A 19,277-nucleotide genomic window follows, 5' to 3' on the forward strand; every position below is an offset into this window, starting at 1 on the left:
CGAGGACGTTGGACCCCCAAAGGGGGTGGATAGCGAGATCACACGTTGGTTGGAGAGGGGAACGAAACTTTTCTTACAAGGGTGTAGAAACCTCTCTCTAGTAGACGCGTTTTAAAACGATGAGGTTGACGATGATACATAACAAGCTAAAATATACAATATCTGCTATCGATGGGTTTGGACCGTTGCTATTTTGGTTTGGTACTTTCCACGAACTTCCCCCTTGAAAACGACCAGTTTCTTTTGATTTGGTACTTTCCGGGAAGCTCCCCCTGAAAATGACCATTAAACTAGAGTTTCAGGCATCCCTACCTAACCTGAAAGTGTTTAACACATACATATGCAAATACATTCATGAATGAGCTATTCATTGACTATTTTAGACAGAAATGTGTATTAGAATTCAGTAAATGGATATCATTTATCTACCACCCTTCCCATTGTTGTGGGACACCAATCTACCTCTCTTCTACCTCTCTTCAGGGCACAGCGTCTTTGCTGGCACACTGCCTCGTGTCCACCCTTCTTCAGGGCTCAAGCTCCTCGATGGCACATTGCTTGGTGTCTAGCTCTGATACTATTTCTAACGGCCCAAGCCCACTGTTAGGCGTCCTCACTAGCACTCGTTTCCTTTCTCCAATCGATGTGGAACCCCCCAATCTCCACCTCCTTTCAGGGTCCAGCATATTTGTTGGCACATCGCCTCGTGTCCACCCTTTTCGAGGCTCAGCCTCTTCGTTGGCACATCGCTCGATGTCTGGCTCTGATATCATTTGTAACAGCCCAAGCCCACCGCTAGTAGATATTGTCCATGTTGACCCGTTACGTATCGTCGTCAGCCTCACGATTTTAAAACCCGTCTACTAAGGAGAGGTTTCTCACCCTTATAAGGAATGCTTTGTTCCTTCTCCAACCGATGTGGGATCTCACAATCCACTCTCCCAGGGCCCAACGTCCTTGTTGGCACACTACTCAGTGTCTAGCCTAATATCGTTCCAACATACAATAGTTGCTGGTAGTGGACTTGGGTTGTTATCCCACGACTCACTACATATTAGAAACCATGTTAGGAATCACAGACCTCCACAATGACATGATATTGTATAGAAACAACGGTACCCCATTCCACCCCGACACAAAATCCAACAAAATAAAAAAATTTGTGGAGAGTGGGATTTGAACCCACGCCCTTTCGGACCAGAACCTTAATCTGGCGCCTTAGACCAACTCGGCCATCTCCACTTTTGAAATTTTTTTATCACAGAATAAAAAACCAGCAAATTAGGCGTTTTCTTCTCCTGAATTTCCCGCCTTTTTTTGGGAGCGAAACTCACAGCAGAATACCAGTCGCGTTGCGGTGCTACCGATCCAGTCTTTTCGGACCATGAATTCTCGCGAGCTTGCCCTCGTCTCCACAGCCGCCGTTGTCGGTGCCGTCGCTTCGGCCATTGCTTGTCGCTTCTTCTTTAATCCTAAAAAGCACCGATCTCAGTTCGATTTGTCGAGAAATGATGCTCCCTTGAACAACGGGCACTCGAAGTGTCCTTTTGATCCCTCCAAACGCAACGGGTTAGAACATTTATGATGTGTTTGCTTTCATGTTTTTGCATATCTCTGCTTTTGTGCCGCCGATTAAGCCCACTAACATTGTTAGGGTTTATAGTCTTCAGGATTTTATCTATTTCTATTCCTAAATCATAAATTATAGTCCATTTATGAAGTTCCCCATTTTAGAATTGTGTGAACTATTTGCAGGTATTTGTCATGGGATGACTATTTCATGGCCATTGCATTCCTGTCGGCGGAAAGATCGAAGGATCCCAATCGGCAGGTGATTTTCATGGTCTGGGATTTTCGTATCTGTTTCTGAAATGGTGTTTATGTTAGAGGAAAACGATGGCATCAATGATTTTCATATCTAAATTTCTCTGTTTAAGCGTGTTATGCCATTAGTCTTTCTACATGGTTGGATGCTCTGAGGGTTCTTTTTGTATCAATCAAAACTTGTGGCCTCTTATTTGTTCATGTTGTTCTATGTTTGAATTTCTGCTCTATGGTGTAGGTTGGTGCATGCCTGGTTAGTCAAAATGGTGTCATTCTTGGTAAGTTTGCTTCATGGTTCATACGCCTGGTTTTGTTGGTTTCGTTGTTGTGATGTGAATCAATGTTTCTAACAAGTTATAGCCCATGTTCGTAATTGTGAGCTTCAGTAAATACTTTTAAATGTTCTTCTGCTTGAAATGAGATCAAATTTTCTTTTTCTTCTTGTCTCACGAAGGCACATTGATTGAATATGTAATGCCTGTCTATTTCGAATTTGTTATCTTCATTTCTGTATTTGTGTTGCAATAAGGTGTTCTGGAGATGAAATCTACACATTTGCAATGTTATATTATAGGGATATACACGGGTTGGATTGGGTTGGGTTGGATTAGAGAAATCTTTTGGACCAACACGAAATTTTGAGTTGATTTGGTTGGTGACCTGAGCAACCCGAATAGAGTCTACAATCTAATCCAACCCAACACCTTACTTTTTGAGATGGGTTGGGTTGAGTTATTGAGTTTTTTTTTTTTTTTTTTTTTTTTAATTATTAAAAAATTCTACTTGAGTGTGGAAACCTCTCCCTAACAGACAGTATTTAAAAATCGTGAGGTGATGGCGATACGTAACGAACCAAAATGAACAATATATGCTAGTGGTGGACTTGAGCTGTTACCAATGATATTAGAGTCAGTCACTGGATGGTGTGTCAGTGAGGACGCTAGGCCCCAAGGGGGGTGCATTGTAAGATCCCACATCGGTTAGAGAGGGGAACGAAACATTCCTTATAAGGGTGTGGAAATCTCTCCCTAATAGATAGGTTTTAAAAATTGTGAGGCTGACAGCGATATGTAACGAGCTAAAGCGGATAATATTTGCTAGTGATGGACTTGGACCGTTACATCCACAATAGATTTTACATTAATAACTAAAATCTCATAAAACTCAAATATCAAACATTCACTAGTAACAGTGCATCACTAACATAGGTGCACTAACATAGGTTACAAACATCAAAGGATCATTTTTCTTATTGAGTTGATGCAGTTTACATAATCAAGCATTTGAAGTCAATTTTATTCATCTGTGATAGGCATAGGATATAATGGATTTCCGAGAGGATGCCCTGACGACAAGCTTCCTTGGGCAAAGGTTAGTTTCTTATGGCAACCAGAGTTCTCTACTTATTAACAAACATCTCAGTACCTCTTCGTATGTGTTCAGAAATCAAAAACCGGCAATCCTTTGGAGACAAAGTATCCGTAAGTTCATGAATATGTAAGCTTTTTTGTCCAATTAAATTGTCTGCTAGAAGTCGAGCAATTTGCCTTTCCTCGTAACTTCATTTAATTTGTTATTGTGAGATCCCACGTCGGTTGGAGAGGGGAACAAAACATTTCTTACAAGGATGAGTAAACCTCTTCCTAACAGACGTGGTTTAAAACTGTGAGGCTCATGCCAATATGTAATGGGCCAAAGTAGACAATATCTGCTTGCGGTGGGTTTTGATTGTTACAAGTGGTATCAGAGTCAGACACCGGGCGCTCTGCCAGCGAGGACGTTGGCCTCCAAGGAGGGTGGATTGTGAGATCTCACATTCGTTGGAGAGAGAAACGAAACATTCCTTATAAGGATGTGAAAACCTCTTCCTAACAAACGCGGTTTAAAACCGTGAGGCTAATGCCGATATGTAACGGACCAAAGCGAACAATATTTGCTAGGAGTGGGCTTTGGCTGTTATAGCTATTCTTCTGTATTATAGGTTCTGATGCTAAAATAGTTGCACTTTTTTTCAACCCCTCAATCTCGTTTTTCTCGACTTTAATAAAATCCGTTTTGTAGCTATGTTTGTCACGCTGAAGTCAATGCCATCTTAAACACAAATCATGCTTCGGCTAGTGGACAGGTATTTTGCTTTCACCTGCCCTACATCTCTTTGAAACTTCTTGTCTGCTTATGAATGCTATATGCTTCACAGACATTTAAATGCTTTACTTCATAACCACCATCCCCATTGCTTGATGCTCTGTGTAATCTTTGCAGAGGCTCTATGTGACCATGTTCCCTTGTAACGAATGTGCAAAAGTAATTATTCAGGTTGAGTACTCATCAAGAAAATGGCATATAGGTTTGCCTTGAAAATGTCATTTACTACCCAAAACAACCATATTTGACCTCTGATATAGACACTATTGCATGCTCTTTTTTACTAAGTTGGACTTAATTGTGGGCTTTGTTGCAGTCTGGCGTCTCTGAAGTTGTTTATTTTATTGAGAAGAGGATGAACAATTCTGTTGCTTATATTGCCTCGCACCAATTGCTATCAATGGCTGGCGTAAAAGTAAGTCGTGCTCTGTTACTGTTCGTCGTTCTGAACTTCAAATTATCAATGATTTATCTCTTTATGAAGAAATAGTAATAAGTTGCTGTTTATCACCCTTGCTAGTGACTGATTTGGCCATTCAAATTGTAAATGCAGGTTAGGAAACATCAACCCCTGTCAAATCAGATCTTGATCAAGTTCGAAGAGCCTCATACATGAAAAAGTATTAACCCCTTCCTTCGAGTGCCTATATTTCGATTCACGTTCTTCAAGATCAAGATCGAAAGCTTGAAACTTTTAACGATGCGGTTTCTCATTTTGACATGTATGGATTAAAAGAAATACCTACACGGGTTTGGATTAGGAACGACCAAAAATGCAGAGACAGAACTCAAATTTAATTTCTTTTTTGACAATATTGGAAGATGAATTGCATGTTTTGACGATCTGTCGATGCTTTTAGTGACAAGCTACTGATATTACAAGTTGAGTATCAAAATTTAAGACAAATAAAAATGAAATCCAGATGTTTTGGTGTATAAGCGTTAGCAGTCAGTATCCAGTAACTCTTTGATGTATAGTCTTTTTTCCCACTTTTGGGGGGTTGTCTGTTGAACCCCTAGAGTGCAATTGTACACTATAGCTTAGACTGGATCAATCTCATTCAATTTGCAGGTGGGAGCGAAATGGTGATACCAAATGATAGCGAGAGTGAGAGCTGACCATAATTTGAAGATCAAGAATTAAGGGCCTCCAGTTGTCTCTTCAGATCTTCAAGATCATCCAAGAAAGGGGCCGTAGATTCAGTGGGAGGCGGATGCTGCTCATCTGCATTTGGAAGCTCGCGAACTAGACCTTCTGGAAGGGCATCTGCAAGGAAAAACAAATCAAAGTGATATCAATTTGAAATATTGGGCCCCATTTGATAATCATTTGGCGCTTTTGATTTGGAAAATTAAGCCTATAAATACTACGATCAATATCAAATGGAATAACCAGGTGAAACAAAGCTGATGCCTGATAACCAGGCAAAGAGAACAGAAACAAAATATGAAATAAAAATAAACGGACAAAAGATCACCTGAACTGGTTGCTCCCATGATTTCGATCTCAACATCATCAACAACACTGAAAAATCAACAGTTAATTATTAACCTAAGACACCAAAGGTTGAATCATGATAGACACTTGAGCTAACGTTAAATTTCGAAAATAAGTATCCATAATCTGTAAAATTTTGCATCAATTCTTGATGTATTACGGTTGCACTGACAAGACTAAAAGGCAGAGATTTTATCTGTTCAAACCAGGGCCTCAATTTAAAATCTCACTTTTTTTAACTAGAATTCTCAACTGTATTTAATCTAAAATTGGAAATAAAAATAACAATATTCAAGTGAGGAATCAGAACTAACACCTTATATTCCATTCATTATCAGCATGCAGTGGGATTTTTTCAACGGTCAATGCTTCTGCTTCCATCTTTGCCTTAGCTGCAGCATCTCGTGCAGGTTTTGCAATAATGTATTCCTTCTGCACCACATTATTCACAATCAAAAGGAATTTAGAAACTGTGAGATTAGCTGACTTATCCAACAGTTAACAGTTACCTGTCTTTCCAGACAAGCCACATTTGAACACTGAGGGTTGGGCCTCATTTCCATGGTCGGAAAGTAGTCTTTTAGAGAATTATATCCCTGCAATGAATATAATCAGTAAGAACAAAGGACGAGGGAGAAAAACCAAGCATAAACATACTTGATACAATTTTTTTCAGGGTGTCAACTCATTCAGAAAAATATTAACTTGGTTTTAGATTTTTCTAAGAAAATTTGGCACAAGACATTGCCATAGCATCATCATAAATGTGCAGTTCGTTCAACCCTTCAACTTCTTTCATCTAGTCTTGCAAGTGAAAATACTATAAACTAAATGAACTAAACGTAGAATCTTTTATTGGAGTCCTCCCACATGAAGAAGTGGAATTTCTGTTTAGAAGGGTTCCTTGACTGTTTTAGGTATTTTCCACAGCTGCATCTTAAACTCTAACATAAGCTATTTTGAGTTAGGAAATTAATGACAGACGTAACAATAAAATTGTTAATTAGCTTTCTAGTTGATTAAATGGTTAGTACATATTTGGTCAAATGAAATGCCAATTAATATGGTGTCCGTTTGTTATCACAACTTTTTGAATGAATAAAGATTAGTGGAGTAAGTTATACTCACCAAGTATGGAGAAACGTGTCCAAACTTTAGCAGAAACTTGAGGGTGTTTTGCACCAATAGGCCTGCAACAACTCCCTGAAAATAGTATCAAATAAGTTGTTAGCGTTAGCCAATTTTGAATTATGCCATGGAGAAAGGCTCTCAAATCATGAAATCAAAAGGAGTATTTTATCTTTTGTTCCGTTATTTGAAAGATTTCTAGTTGCACGTAAGACCTAGTGTTTAACTTACTGTTGTAAAACATACTGGCGATTAGTTTAGAAGCCTTTCTTTATAAGAAAAAGAAAAGGAAAGGGAAAAAAAAAGTTACTCAACAAACAGCTAGCATATGATTTTAAAATGGGTTTTGGAGAGCCAACAAGAGTGGTACTTACAGTAGCATCCTTATATAATTACTGGATGATATTTTGGAAGAAAACAATAACTATGTTCTTTCCCGAAAAACATTTGAGATTTTAACTGCTTTTCGAATTGTTGAAAAAACTTTTAGAATGAAACCGAAGAACATGAAAAAATGTTTGCAAGTGCTTTTGACTCCTAAAACACATTTGGTATGCTAACAAGCGATTTACCTATGATGGTAATGTCTAAATACAAATACAAGTCCTAAAATATACCCTGTATTTAAAATAGATCAGCCAACTTGAATAGATAATCTGGACCTAAAACAAAAATGTCACTACAAAAAGGTTTATGGTTTTCTCTACAAGGAAGTTATTGGAAGTTCTTTGCATGAATAGCATTTAAAAGATGCTTTGAAAGAAGAGCTTGTGGTTGAAGCGCTTTTAAAATTATACAAAAAAATTCTTGATCAAGCCCCATTTGAGGTATTATTAGCTGTTGGTTGTAGTTTAGCGCCTATTCATGCCTCATTGGAAGAAAATTTTGCACCCCCTCTTGAGGAAAAGAATAATGCCCCTTTGCCTTCTTTGGGTATTAAAGATAATAGGCCACTTCTTGAAGTTCTCTTTTAAAGATAATTATTGCACATTTCCCCCTTTGTTACTTGTTAAATGCTAAACGTGTAAACAAGTTCATTGATGGTTTTAGAAAATAGTTTATTTAAAGAAACCTAGGAATTATGTGTTTCAAAGGAGAGATGATTGCATCTCCCCTGACAGAATCAGAAACAGCCTTCAGGCTTCCCTGTTAACACAAACAGATTAAGAACTAAATCATGACAAGAAAAATCCTTACCATTGTTGTAGGCAAAGATGCAGCACAAACCCCTTCTCGTTTGAGTGTTCGTTCATCTATGCCAGATGCTACAACCTGAACAAAGAAAATAAATAAATAGACCCTTACCAACGAGCAATGACTTAAAAAAAAAAAATTATAATAAGATGATCCGGAAAGGATACAGAAAAATGAAAAACAAGAACAAAGAACAAATAACAAAGTACTCCATCACGTGAACCACATAAATAAAGTTACTGCAGTTAAGAAACAATAGAAATGTGGCTTATCTAGTCACTATAATAAAATTGAGAAATCTCCAAACATTCATGATCTTCATTAGAGAGAGGAGGAATACCAGAGGAGGTGCACAAGCAAAACAGGCAGTTTCACCAGGAATAAGCAACTGAATATGACCAGAAACAGCATCCTCCGAAACGCCTGAACAAATCTCCAATTTGTAGAATCTTAGGGATATACGTGCAAAGTAAGAAAAACCAAAACAAATCTCCAATTTTTAAATTCTTAGAGATATACATGTAAAGTAATAATTTTTTTTCAGGTTAAATTATAACTTCAATCTCTAAACTTCAAAACATATTTAATACATCCAAAACTTTCAATTTTTTCTATTAAATTCTTGAACTTAAAATTGTCTAATAGGGCCCTAAACTTTCAAAATTTTGCGTTTAAAGGTTCCTAACCAAATCACGTCAGAAAATTCATGGACAAAATTGAAAGGTTATTTTCCTATTCAACATAAAAATTCAATTTTATGTCAAATAGTAATAGTTTTGTGAATTTAAAAATTGGACTAAACTTAAAATTTAAATTTCTTTTTATACATTTTTCTTTTGGTATAAAATATAATTATATAAAGATGAGTTTGATTTTGTTAATCTAAGAATGGTTGCCAGTATGCCCCATTTAGATTTGAACTACGAAGCTCGCATAACATATGCTTCCAAAAATATCTGCTAGGCTTGCCAAAATGGTAGCAGATGTGCTTGTTAGTTCACATTTAACACTATTGTAATATCAATAACATTAATATAAAATAATAATGGTGAGTCATAGCTTAAATTCGAACAACTTATCAATTTTTTAGATTTCCATAGTTTTCCTTGAATATCTGTCGACCACCAACACTTAAAAAATATTCCATGAATGATTTCTTAAATTTGAATGTTTTACATCTAAATTTCTGTCAACATCAATATACAATTCCTTGTTCTTATATACAATTCGTTGTTCTTAACCAATATATCAAACTTAAGATTTTAGGTGTTCTAAACCCATTTATGAGTGTTATGTAGTCAGCTGGTGAAAATATAACCAAACCAATTGCATGAGCCATATGTCCATAATTTGCTAAAAGCAAAATTTACTGAAATCTATATTAAATAAATGCACAAAGGGAGGACCAAGCATAAAAGAAAATTCCTAGGTGAATGATCAAAATAAGAATATTTTTTGCGTACCAGATTCCATCCATATCTGATTTAGCTCATTGCAAGCCTGTAACAAATCTTAAATATCAATGTCAAAGTAAATGTAAATAGACTTATGCATTCATATATATAACAATGTAGATACTGGAGAAACTTACCTGATTAACAGCCATCCTTGCTTCATAATTATCAACACAGCTTAATACAAGATCCACTCCACTGCCTTCTTTAGCTGGGGAGAATGATTTGTTTCTCAAACTTGACATAAAAGTTTCAAAACCTTGCACGGTGGTGATATTCAGCGTATAGCTCTGTAGTAAGATGAACTGATTAGAATGAGGAATAACAAACAAAATGTACCAGATATTCTCCATAATTTAAACATTGTGAATTAAAGTGAAAATGAAGAGAAATTTAAATGTTGCAAGCTATTTACTTATAACTATTCTTTATGAAAGCATGAACACGTAACAGTGGGGAAAAACATAAAAGTTCCATTCATTATGCATCAAGTACATAGAAAATCGGTTCGTCTACACAAACTATAACCGAACATCTGTGGGCGTTACTCATCAATAAAGGTGCAAATAATAGAGCATTTGTATAAAATGCTAACCTCAAGTACAACATCGGGATTTATATCTACAAGAGTCTGTACTGCAGCATCAGTTTTTGTCATACCAACCTGAGAATATTTCAAGAAAGGTAAGCTAGTGAACAAACTAGCCACTATATAGTTAACCGTGCCTTATAAGTGGGTAAAAACTTAACCAACTAAAAGGAAAATTCCAGAACATTTAAGAGCATTGCAAGATGAAAATGTAAATGCGCATACAGGTATTCAACTAAATTCAGGATGAGATCAAAACTAGGAGCAAGAAACCCAATTCTTAAACCACACAAGATCCCGGGGGGAGAAAGGGGGACGATGAACCGAAATGGTTACCTGCTCAGGGCGAAAGAAGAGTCTATTCATGTTGGCTAACTCCACTTTATCATAATCATATAACAACAAGCGACCTATTCCGCACCTCGTCAACATCTCAGCTGCAACACTTCCAACACCTCCAATTCCCTTTGTGTGAAGAATGAAATAACAAAACAATTCATCATCATGCATTAAACAAACAAAAAAACTGAAAGATGAAATAACACATAGAGCAGCTTGGTTTTTTCATTATGGATAGGAACTTGTGTTTTCAATACATCCACAGTGAAAAATATTTCATAATATGTGAGGGAAGATACATAACTCTGTGCGCCAACTTCTAAAAATTGAAATTCTAGAGAATATTGAGCAGTAAAACAGATAAAGAAAGAGGAGATAAGTACAGACAACTATGGCAACAGAAAACTCCCGTATCCTTTCATAGTTTTCTACAATGCCCATCCTCTGAAGAGCCATAAGCCTACTGTAGGGGTTGCTATCTACCACCTCAGCACTCATGTCCTGCCACCATTTCGTTTGATGCATACGTTATCAATATAGTTATAGGCTGCAATTTCAAGAAGATGACAGAGGCATAGAACAAATACCTTGACTTTCGTTCGGCGAACTGGTCCTGACTTTGAAAGATTTGTGAGACGTTCTAAATGCAATTGAAGCTGAATTCGACATAGACGGAGAGCAATTGCATTCAGCGTTAGAAATTTCGAAAGCGGTAATCAAACACTCATTACAATTACACAATTATCGCTCCATAGTGAAAGACGCCTAAATATTCATGAAAATTCTAAGACCGACTGCAAACCAGACATGCAGATTCATGCGTAAATTAAATCAAAAAGATCATTTCTCATTACAATGAGAATGTAGTCAAATATGAAATTCACAAGAACACATCAAGCAAAACAGGATCAAACTTGTACAGAAAGAATTCTACAGTCAAACGACTCAGTTAAAAAAAAAAAAAAAAAAAAAAAAAAAAAAAAAAAAAAACAGCAAGAACAGAGGTATAATTGTTCAGGATCAAAAGAAATTGATTCAGAACTGAAAAGCAGAAATACCTTATCAACGGAACCTCGAAGAGACGCATCGGTTAGCGACTGCTTCAGGGATTCGAGATCGTCCTGCATCTCTTTCAATTCCACCTCCATTTCTGCTCCCTCTCGCTCTCTCTCAGAAGGATCTCCTAATTGTCTGTCTTCTATACAGAAATCCAAAGTCCGAAAAGTCAACAAACTCTTAAGATTTAGATGGTATCCTCTTAATTCCGATTCGACAATGGATTTTCTTTACCACAATCTGCCAATCCGAAGTAATGTGTTCAAAGATTCCGGCGTCCTGCCCAGATCGGCTTCCTGTTCAGAATTGTTCCAACTTCCAGTAGTGATCAAAAGTTGGGTATTTTGGGCTGCAATTTAGGCCCAATAAGGAATTGGGCCTTCTGTAGATCCAATCCGTAGTAGTCTAATGGGCTTTTTATTGGGTTTTATCCTTACGGTTTTACAAAAATAACCCCATATGTACACATTTATTACAAAAATGGCCTTGCCTAATTATTCAAACAACTTTCAATCCAACTCAATCCCATCACAAAATTTTTGGGTTTAGTTAGTTTGGGTTGTTGGGGTCGTTTGTCAAATTTTTGTTTTTAATAAAAATAAAATATTCATTCGTAAAATATCTATTTATTTATTTTCAAACATTTAATTAAGACCATGTATCGGGACTTACGCCTATTGAGTGTCAGAACGTCAAGGAAGTTGGTGACCTGATGACAAGGGAGCCGGTGACCAAAGCCCCAATGAACGACGACAGTAACTATAATGGTCTTGAGGTAGCAAAACTTTTTGTCGAGTAAGTTCTGACCCATACGAAAGGCGTAACAATCTGGACATTGTTTATGAAGATGCGGACTACTTGTACCTAGACAAAAAGACCCTATGAACTTTCGTGGTTTCTTGGGATTAGGCCTTTTCTGCACAACTTACGTAGAAGAAGGAGGTAGTTTTTTTATTAAAAAAGAAATTAAAATAATAATAATAATAATAAATATATTGAAGAATAAATAACCCAACACTATAATTATAAAATTAAATAAATATACGTATAAATTGTATTATAAAAAAAAAACTATTTTTAAAAATTAAAGTTAACTAATTCCAACTCAGTCTAGAACCCATAAACAACTCGATCATTAAATTTTTTATTTATTTGAATCCCGTTCAATCCAAATAAGTTCATAATGACCTAAATCATTCGGATTGAGTTAGGTTGATCGGATTTTTTTATTTTAAATTTTTATATATAAACGATTAGATTATACAATTTATCCTTCTATAACACTCGAGATTAATTTTTAAAAAAATTAACTAATATTTGATTTTGAATCCATTTTAATCCCATGTAATATAGCCCCTAGGTTTGGACCATGGATAATATGATATGGGGGGAATAATTTGACTAACTTTAATATTATCCAAGTTGAAGGCTCTAAGCTAAGGACGTGAACTTTGAATTATAAGTTCAGAACCCATAATGGAAAGCCTCCACTCTTCAAATGCTTATAACTTTGGTTGTTTGTAACGACTTAGTTTTCCTTTTTGTGTCTATGGGAGCCTTTAGTCTCTAATATTATTTTATTTTAGCCTCTTTGCTTAAATTTCGTCAACCGAGTTGAGGTCGAGTGATGTCACGGTCAAATTTGTCCAAAGCGTGTTGTCTATGGCCACATGTCAGATGTCTTAGTTATGCTTGTCTAGGACGTATTGTCCATGGCCGCATGCCCGTTTCAAACCCTTTTTACATGCTAGGCATTTACTATTTTATATTGTGTTAATACGAGAGTGTACGATCGTTCACCAAAATCATGTCTACATCTGTCAAGGCTAAAATGTTCTAAAGGATATGACTAGTTGTCAGTTTTTTCCCACCTGGGTTTTCGTTGTTGTTGCCTACTCGTTTTTAGCTTATAACGTTGCTTTTTTTTCAGATTGTTTCAATGTATTTTCTAGCTTAGGTTTTCTAAAATATTACCCTTTATAAGGGTGTGGAAACGTTTCTCCAGTAGACGCATTTTAAAGCCTTGAGGGGAAGCCTGTAAGAGAAAGCCCAAAGAGGACAATATCTGCTAGCGGTGGGCCTGGGCCGTTACAAATGGTATAAGAGCCAGACACCGGACGATATGTCAGTGAGGAAATTGTTCACTGAATTGGGGTAGACATAAGTCAGTGTGCCAATAATAACGCTGGTCCGACATTGATTGAAGAAAAGAACGAGTACTAGCGAGGATGCTGGGGGTGGATTATAATATCCCACATTGGTTAGGGAGGAGAACAAAACACCATTTATAAGGGTGTGGAAACCTTTCTCTAGCATACGTGTTTTAAAACTTTGAGGGGAAGCCGGTAAGGGAAAGCTCAAAGAAGACAATATCTATCAGCGATGAGTCAGGGCCGTTACACTACCCTTCGAACGATAATGATGTGTTTTGTTCATTATTGGTTGATAAAATACTTTAACATAGATATTTAGATTTATTTTATTACAAGGCAAGAAAACTTTTGAATTTAAAATTAAATTATGGGTCAAATTCAACCTCCTCTAAGAATATGTTAATATGATGGCCAAGGGGATGCTTCGAGGAAGGGGAACATATGGGTCAAACGAATTTCGTGTAATAATTCTCGACCCTTTGTCCATGTTCACATTCAGTCTTCCATTCTTGCTTCTTTTCAAATTACTAAATTCTAAAGCTAGATGACCTCGGTATTCTCCTGTGACATGGTCACGTTACTTGCTCCTTACTTATTAAAGTGAAAATTATCCCCACAGACCAACCTGAATCATTCCAACATGTTTTGTCCCTCACAGACCAACATGCATCATTCCAACATGTTTTGTCCTCTGAAAAAATTCTCAGAGGATACTCCAACATACAATTGTTCCAAGCAAAACATGTTTAACTCTAAAATTCCTTTGATGATCAATCGAAAATGAAGGTGCATCTTGTTGGTATAGACAGCAACTTCGATTTCTTAGCTATCATATCCTTAAAACTACTCTCATTCAGATGTGGTCTCGGTTCATCTATGTACCATTCATTTACTCGGGTGTCATAAAAATTTTAGACCAACTCGAAATTTCGAGTTTGCTAGGTTGGTAAATCGAATCACTTAAATATCCATATTTCAAGTCACAGATCACGGGCGTTATTACAAGCATTAAATATTATATAATAGTGATATTATAATCATTTTTAATTAAATAATAAATAAATAAAGAGTTTACAATATTTCCCATACTTTTTTTTTCTTTAAATATCTCTTTTTTTTTTTTTTTAATTTATTTTGTGGGTATGGAAATTATTAAGAGGATGGGATGAGCCACCAATTTCCACATATTTTTTTTCAAGAGCCTTATCCATTGCTTTAAAATTCCAATAATTCAGCTCGTTGAATAAAATAATAATATTATAATGTCCCTACATAAATATCTCTAATTTAGAAAATCTCTATATATTTTTAAATATTATTATTATTTAAACTAATTTTAATAAATTTCTACCTTTGGGGGCCAACGTCCTCGTTGGCACACCGTTTGAAACTTGACTCTAATACATACCACTGTAACAGCTCTAACCCATGTGGGATCTTACAATCTACCTCCTTAAAGGCTTATCGTCCTCGTTGGCACACTGCTCGAAATCTACTGTAATAGCTCCAACTTACGTGGGATCTCACAATCTACTCCCTTTAGAAGCCTAGTTTCCTCACTGGTACAACAGAATCTGGTTCTAATGTCACTATAACAATTCGTGCTCCATCGCCAGCAGATATTGTCCATTTTTAGCTCGTTACATATTGTCGTCAGCCTCACAATTTTAAAACATTTTATATTTATGGTTTGTTATAGACTATTTACTTGAATTTTACAAAATTATAATATTTAAAAATTAATGTTTTTTCTTTTAATTTAATTTTACAAATAGAAAAATTAGACAGTCAAGCCACGTGTATCATGACATTTCTTTAATCATTCTCTTTTTGTTAGCCAATTTATCAACAATATTTCCTTAAAAATAAAAAATCTATGAACTATGTTTTGAATTTTATTTTTATTAATTATTATATCGCCAAATTTCCATGTACGGTCGCATTTTTGCCTCGGGTTAAAATGATCGATTTTTCATTTGCCAATGAATTGGATCTACCCTAATGCCCTGCTTAACTAACTCGGTCGGCCCACGTACCAGATGATGAAATTTTCGATCAATTTGAGAGAATTTGGAAAATTCTTTCTCACTATTCATTCTATTCACGTTTTAAAGTCTGGAGGAGAAGCTCTTAAGGGAAAGCCCAAAGAGGACAATATCTACTAGCGGTGTGCTTGGGCCATTACAAATGGTATCAGAGGTAGACACCGGACGATGTGTCAGTTTTCTCGTTATTCCCCGAAGGGGGGTAGACATGAGGCGATGTGCCAGTAAGAACGCTGGGGAACAAGTGCCAGCGAGGACGCTGGCCCCAAAGAGGGGTTGATTGTGATATCCCACATTGGTTGGGGACGAGAACAAAACACCATTTTAAAGTCTTGAGGGAAGGCCCAAAGAGGACAATATCTACTACCGTGTGTTCAATTTTTAGAAAATAAAAAAATTTGTAACTTTTTTTTGTTAGGTCAACTCAGCCAATACGAAAATAAAGTTTACAACTCAATCTAACCGAATCCAATCCTACCTTACTAATATTTAAAATATTTTACCGTTGTAACCGAGGTTAATAATGTAATATAACAGTCTGATATTACAATATTAATATAATATGTTATAAAAAAAAATAAAGACAATAAGTAATTTTTATTTAAATATTTAGGAATTGAAAAATGAGGTTGAGTTTTACACTCTTACTCGGTCAAACTTTACATACAAAACATAGGATTACGGTCTTACTAAGCTGATTAATTAATTAATTAATTAATTAATTAAAATTTTGTATTTATTTAGAAGCTGACTGGCTCGAACCGTGGGACCCATCTAAATCTGTCTGGACACTTCCCCACCGTTGCTGGTTCGCTAGAGATATAAATTTAACGCACCCGATTTATTTTGAGATCACTTCATGCTCTAACTACGATCCAAATCTGGCTTCCATTAATCCTCCATTAACGGACCTCAATCGCTTGCAGTCCTTTCATGACGGTTCCATTTTCAAGGTGAAGGCCACAACGACGAACAATCTATTACACTCTGGAATGGTGTGCAACAAAAGAAGGAGAACTTCGACCACCACCGCCGCCGGGATTCATGATCTCTTCGACGATTTGCCGGATGATTTACTCGTCCTCCTCCTCGGCAAACTTAGCGCCAACGCTTCTTCTCCTTCAGATCTCGTCAATGTTATGTTGACGTAAGAATCGCGTAACTTGTGGTTTCTTTAATTTCTGTTTCTGTTGTGATTTTCATTTGATGTTCGTGAGACGAATCATAGATGTAAGAGGTTCAATCGATTGGCTCTGCATCCGATGGTGCTATCGAAAGCCGGACCTAAAGCATTTGAAATCCGAATTAAAAACTGGTGCGAATCGACTCATCGATTCCTGAAATTGTGCGTTTCTGCCGGTAATGTTGAAGCGTGCTACACGCTAGGAATGGTCCGTATAATCGATTGATTTTTCTCTCTCTGTAATTTCAGATTCGGTTATGATTTGTTTGCTGATTTCGTTTTTTGTAGGTCGAATTTTATTGTATGAAGAACAGAGGAAATGGAGCTTCGTTAATGGCGAAGGCCGCGATTAAATCTCATCCGTTGGCGCTTTACTCACTCGCAATCGTACAGTTTAATGGAAGCGGTGGTTCAAAGAGCGACAAGAATCTTCGTGCAGGTGTAGCTTTGTGCGGACGAGCCGCTTGTCTCGGTCATATCGATGCGCTTCGCGAAGTAGGTCACTGTCTTCAAGACGGTTACGGCGTCGCTCAAAACGCGTCCGAGGGACGTCGTCTCTTAATCGAAGCCAACGCGCGTGAGCTCGCGTCGATAACAAACTCCTCTCTCCGCCGTCTCAACTGCTCCGTCGACCGCCCTTCCACGACGGATTCCAGCGGATCGCTTCTTAGTGATTTCGGCTACAACATTCCGGCGCCGGAGGTTCATCCGGCGAATCAATTTTTAAGAGATTGGTTCACTTCTGGCCGTGGATTTATCGCTGAAGGTTTGAGACTCTGCTCGAATAGTGGCTGTGGAAGGCCAGAGACTCGGCTTCATGAGTTCCGGCGGTGCTCGGTTTGTGGTAATGTAAACTATTGCTCACGAGGTTGCCAAGCTCTGGACTGGAAATTGCAACACAAGACGGAATGTGCGCCGTTTGACCGGTGGCTGATCGAGGACGATGACCTCGAAGACGACGACGACGACGGCGTAAACAGAATAGAGCAGTTCGGAGACGGTGTGAATGTGGAAACCGAATGATATTTGATTATTAAAGGCAAAGCTTTCTCTTGTTGTTTGACATCACTTTTACCTTTTTAAAATTCTTTTTATTTTATTTTACTTTATTTTTTACTTCCTCCTCTTTTTAACATGAATATCCCACGTGGAAAAGATTAAAATATTTTACAATCACAAAAATTACTCTTCTCATTCAAATCACTACATTTTAATATTCCAAACTTGAAAATTATTAAAAATATAAAATATTATATAAATCTTCAACTTAAATGTATACTAATTTCCCCCAAATTCTACATTAATTGTGTGTTAAACTCGTTTAGTATCTAAAATCAAAATACATAACACACCATTATTTGTCCTCACTCATGCCTACCATCAATAATGCTCTCATTCAGATGTGCGTGTATATAATATAAACGACTTTTAAATGATGACTAAAATAATATTTTAAGCGATTTTTTTATATATGATTCTGATTTATCTCATGACCTATTAGAAATATAACATGTTCGGTTGGGATTCTAACGAACAGAAAAATTGATCATGATCCGCCCGAACCCAAGAATCCCTTAGATATGATACAAAATTGATCTTATTTTTTCCTGGATCAAAGATGTCTGTTAAGAATGATAAATAGAAATACAGAAGCTAGAATATAAGCCAACAACTAATTCATACCAATAATAAAAATATAAACTAATTAAATATTGAGAATAAAATAAAATATACTATAAGTCAAATCATAAAGAAAATAATATTAAGATATAATATCTCATATATATTTTATAACTAATATATTCTCAAAATACTATATCTCAACAATTTCTCTATACACAATATGAACCGGCGTGTGAAGAAGGGGAAGGAGAAGGAGCCCCCAACCCGAAATAGATAGAGTGCACGTAATTTGGGCTATATATATTATCTGTATGTATATATGTATGTATGTATATATATAATTAATTAATTGTAAAACAATTTAAGGGAGCAAGTATCTTCAAATTCCAACTATACCCTCACCTTCGGCCCATCCAAAAATGGGCCGAGTTTGGAAAAGCCCCATACATCTTTAAAGTTAAAGTGTAAAAAGTTGCACTATTATCGGGTTAGATCACACGACCCCATTCGTAAGGAGGTACTCCTTCTTTGCCTACTAACACCTTGCATCGTCGAACCGATAATGTGAGATCCTACATCAGTTGAAGAGGAGAACGAATCATTATTTACAATGTGGAAACCTCTCCCTAGCAAACGCGTTTTAAAATCGTGAAAGGAAGCACGAAGGAAATAATGGTATCAGAATTAGACACTGGGTTGTGTGTCAGCGAGGACGTTGGGCCCCAAGAGGGGGTGGATTGTGAGATCGCACATGGAGAGGGGAACGAAACATCTCTTTATAAGGCGCGTAGAAACCTCTCCCGAGGGTAGATTGTGAGATCTTACATCGGGTTGGAGAGAAGAACAAAATATTTCTTATAAAGGCATGTAAACATCTCTCTAACCCGTGTTTTAAAGAGGACAATACTAACCGTGGGCGGTTACCTATAACCTTTTTTTTAGGGGCATTATTGTAATGCAACCCCACTTTCCAATATTATCTTTTGAATAGGATATTTTTAATATAAATAATAATAGGATTAAAATATTGAGAATTTTGACGTATA

At 36.6% G+C, this 19,277-nt stretch overlaps 3 protein-coding genes and 2 non-coding genes across 7 annotated transcripts; 3 read left to right on the forward strand and 2 right to left on the reverse strand.

The window, feature by feature from the left end:
- Positions 1–1,161: 1,161 nt before the first annotated feature.
- On the reverse strand, positions 1,162–1,242 carry TRNAL-AAG (transfer RNA leucine (anticodon AAG)). The gene has a single exon. It is a non-coding gene; the product is annotated as a tRNA-Leu (tRNA).
- A 41-nt stretch (positions 1,243–1,283) lies between these two features.
- On the forward strand, positions 1,284–4,685 carry LOC111802576 (Cytidine/deoxycytidylate deaminase family protein). 2 transcript variants are annotated; one of them, XR_015422451.1, is made up of 9 exons: positions 1,284–1,569; positions 1,756–1,831; positions 2,063–2,102; positions 3,137–3,195; positions 3,268–3,305; positions 3,886–3,949; positions 4,087–4,171; positions 4,286–4,384; positions 4,523–4,685. XR_015422451.1 is itself a non-coding variant. In XM_023686997.2 (9 exons), exons 1-9 carry the CDS (start codon positions 1,385–1,387, stop codon positions 4,583–4,585), a joined length of 678 nt encoding a protein of 225 aa, XP_023542765.1. In that variant the 5' UTR covers positions 1,304–1,384; the 3' UTR covers positions 4,586–4,685. The 2 variants fall into 2 exon arrangements, 1 of the variants encoding a protein (XP_023542765.1); XM_023686997.2 differs by having other exon boundaries at positions 1,304–1,569; positions 4,087–4,140.
- Positions 4,686–4,753: 68 nt separating this feature from the next.
- On the reverse strand, positions 4,754–11,613 carry LOC111802511 (ubiquitin-like modifier-activating enzyme 5). 2 transcript variants are annotated; one of them, XM_023686909.2, is made up of 15 exons: positions 11,462–11,613; positions 11,230–11,369; positions 10,759–10,827; positions 10,559–10,672; positions 10,169–10,297; positions 9,839–9,907; positions 9,381–9,533; positions 9,253–9,289; positions 8,130–8,212; positions 7,793–7,867; positions 6,596–6,670; positions 5,977–6,063; positions 5,784–5,899; positions 5,448–5,494; positions 4,754–5,236 (listed from the first exon to the last, which is right to left on the reverse strand). In XM_023686909.2, the coding sequence occupies exons 2-15, from the start codon at positions 11,317–11,319 to the stop codon at positions 5,103–5,105; spliced, it is 1,278 nt and encodes a 425-aa protein (XP_023542677.2). In that variant the 5' UTR covers positions 11,320–11,369; positions 11,462–11,613; the 3' UTR covers positions 4,754–5,102. The 2 variants fall into 2 exon arrangements, with proteins under 2 accessions (XP_023542677.2, XP_086983050.1); XM_087126924.1 differs by having other exon boundaries at positions 11,230–11,532.
- On the forward strand, positions 7,679–7,798 carry LOC111802790 (U6atac minor spliceosomal RNA). The gene has a single exon (XR_002816324.2). It is a non-coding gene; the product is annotated as a U6atac minor spliceosomal RNA (small nuclear RNA).
- Positions 11,614–16,264: 4,651 nt separating the features above from the next.
- On the forward strand, positions 16,265–17,724 carry LOC111802531 (F-box protein At5g50450). Its single transcript, XM_023686937.2, has 3 exons — positions 16,265–16,572; positions 16,654–16,816; positions 16,897–17,724. Exons 1-3 carry the CDS (start codon positions 16,418–16,420, stop codon positions 17,629–17,631), a joined length of 1,053 nt encoding a protein of 350 aa, XP_023542705.2. The 5' UTR covers positions 16,265–16,417; the 3' UTR covers positions 17,632–17,724.
- Positions 17,725–19,277: the final 1,553 nt, after the last annotated feature.

The sequence above is a fragment of the Cucurbita pepo genome, chromosome 9, assembly GCF_057944985.1.
Source record: "Cucurbita pepo subsp. pepo isolate OVF chromosome 9, ASM5794498v1, whole genome shotgun sequence".
Taxonomy (NCBI): Eukaryota; Viridiplantae; Streptophyta; class Magnoliopsida; order Cucurbitales; family Cucurbitaceae; genus Cucurbita; species Cucurbita pepo.